We start from the raw sequence: 1,564 nt of genomic DNA, 5'->3' as shown, positions 1-1,564 counted from the left end.
CATTTGGGAATCTGTACTGGTGTAAATAATGTTGTTCTCCCCAGACAGCCAAACCAAGATAAATAGGGAAAATAGCAGTTAAGTCACACCTGATGGGAATTTTGCCTTTTTCTAATCACCTGACACCATAAATTTATCACATAATTCTACATTCGTCAATAGAAAAGTTACTAGAACTATTAAATCCTGGTTAAGTGTAACGTTATTTATCCCATGAAGATGCAGGTAGTTGTGACAATAACATTTACTTCAGATAATATTGATTACATAGCCAAGGGATACACTGAAAATGATAATATATATCTGTAACTTGGAATGCTTGAGATGATTTCCACTGAGCTCTCACCCCTCATGCTCCTCCTCAGTGATCTGATGATGTAGCCTGGGTTTATTGGGATTGTGTTCAATCAACCAGTCAGCAAGCCAAGTCTGTGGAACAAAAAACCCAAACATTTTCAGTTTTCTGTTGTCTTCTATTAGATGTATGGGAGAAAATTAAAAGCATTACTTGGAACCTCCGATACAGACACTCTCCTATCGTGCTGCGAAATGAAGACCTTCCAGAAAAAATGTATATATGAATAACCTGTTTTTTTCGAAATGTTCTTTTAAATCTTCACAGCTTACATTGATTCTGAACAATTCACACTGACTTTAGAAGACAACTTTTCCTGGTAACGTCTATTTTTGTGTCTGTATAAGAACATTTGAGCCATACTTCAAATAATCTGATCAACTCTGTTTTGGAATAAGGCTGTACAATATGCATGAAACTGCTTAATGAAATATTACTCCTGACAACACTTACAGATACTTTATCTAGTAATCATTCATTAAAAGTGCCAGTCTTCTGCACTGAAATCACCTTATAGTACCTAAAACTTAAAACCAAAACATGGTTACTTTCTGAAATTCATCTTGTTAAGTTTTCTAGCACATTGTACTTAAATAAGAATGTGGGAGGTAGGAATGCCATGAGTCCTAACCTCATCTGCCAATGTTTTGGCCTGGCCTTAGGCAAATTAAGCCTTTGCCTCGATTTCTCCACTTGTAAAGAGAAGTTTTTAACACATCCTTATTTACTTCACAAGGCTGTTGACGATCAGTTTCTGGAATGCTAAGTACAACAAACTTCATACCATACTGTGAAGTGAAAGAAATGATAGAATAGTAGACCAGTAAGGTAAGCAACACTCTCCTTTTATTACCTGGTACAAAAAGATTGGTTTGCAAAGAAAGAGACAACAAGCAGAGCACTATGACAATCCTCACAGGTTAGTCAGCAATAGCAGAACAGTAAGAACTCAAGACAGAAATGGAAAACAAATAAACAAACAAAAACCCAAAAAAACCAAAACCACAAAAGCCCAAAAGCCCTTAGAAAGACTACTTGGGAAAATTAGAAATTTTTAAATCATTTGAGCCTGATTAAACTTATCCTGTGTTACTTAGGGAATTGGCTGAGACAACTTCTGTGCTGCTAGCAAGTATTTCTGAGTGGACAGATAGTTTCTGATGCCATCTTCAGAAAGGAAAATAAGAGAAAGAAAAAAAAAAGAAACAA

At 35.6% G+C, this 1,564-nt stretch overlaps 1 protein-coding gene across 1 annotated transcript in view; it reads right to left on the bottom strand.

Annotated features, from left to right (window-relative positions):
* Positions 1-342: 342 nt before the first annotated feature.
* Positions 343-1,564, bottom strand: part of NME5 (NME/NM23 family member 5) — a 7,285-nt gene continuing 6,063 nt past the window's right edge. Inside the window, exon 5 of the mRNA XM_009286066.2 lies at positions 343-429. Within this exon, the coding sequence (XP_009284341.1) occupies positions 343-429 (87 nt within the window). The remainder of the gene's footprint in view (positions 430-1,564) is intronic.

This window comes from Aptenodytes forsteri, unplaced genomic scaffold, assembly GCF_000699145.1.
Source record: "Aptenodytes forsteri isolate BGI_AS27 unplaced genomic scaffold, ASM69914v1 Scaffold54, whole genome shotgun sequence".
NCBI lineage: Eukaryota > Metazoa > Chordata > Aves > Sphenisciformes > Spheniscidae > Aptenodytes > Aptenodytes forsteri.
This window is presented reverse-complemented; position numbering and strand designations above follow the sequence as displayed.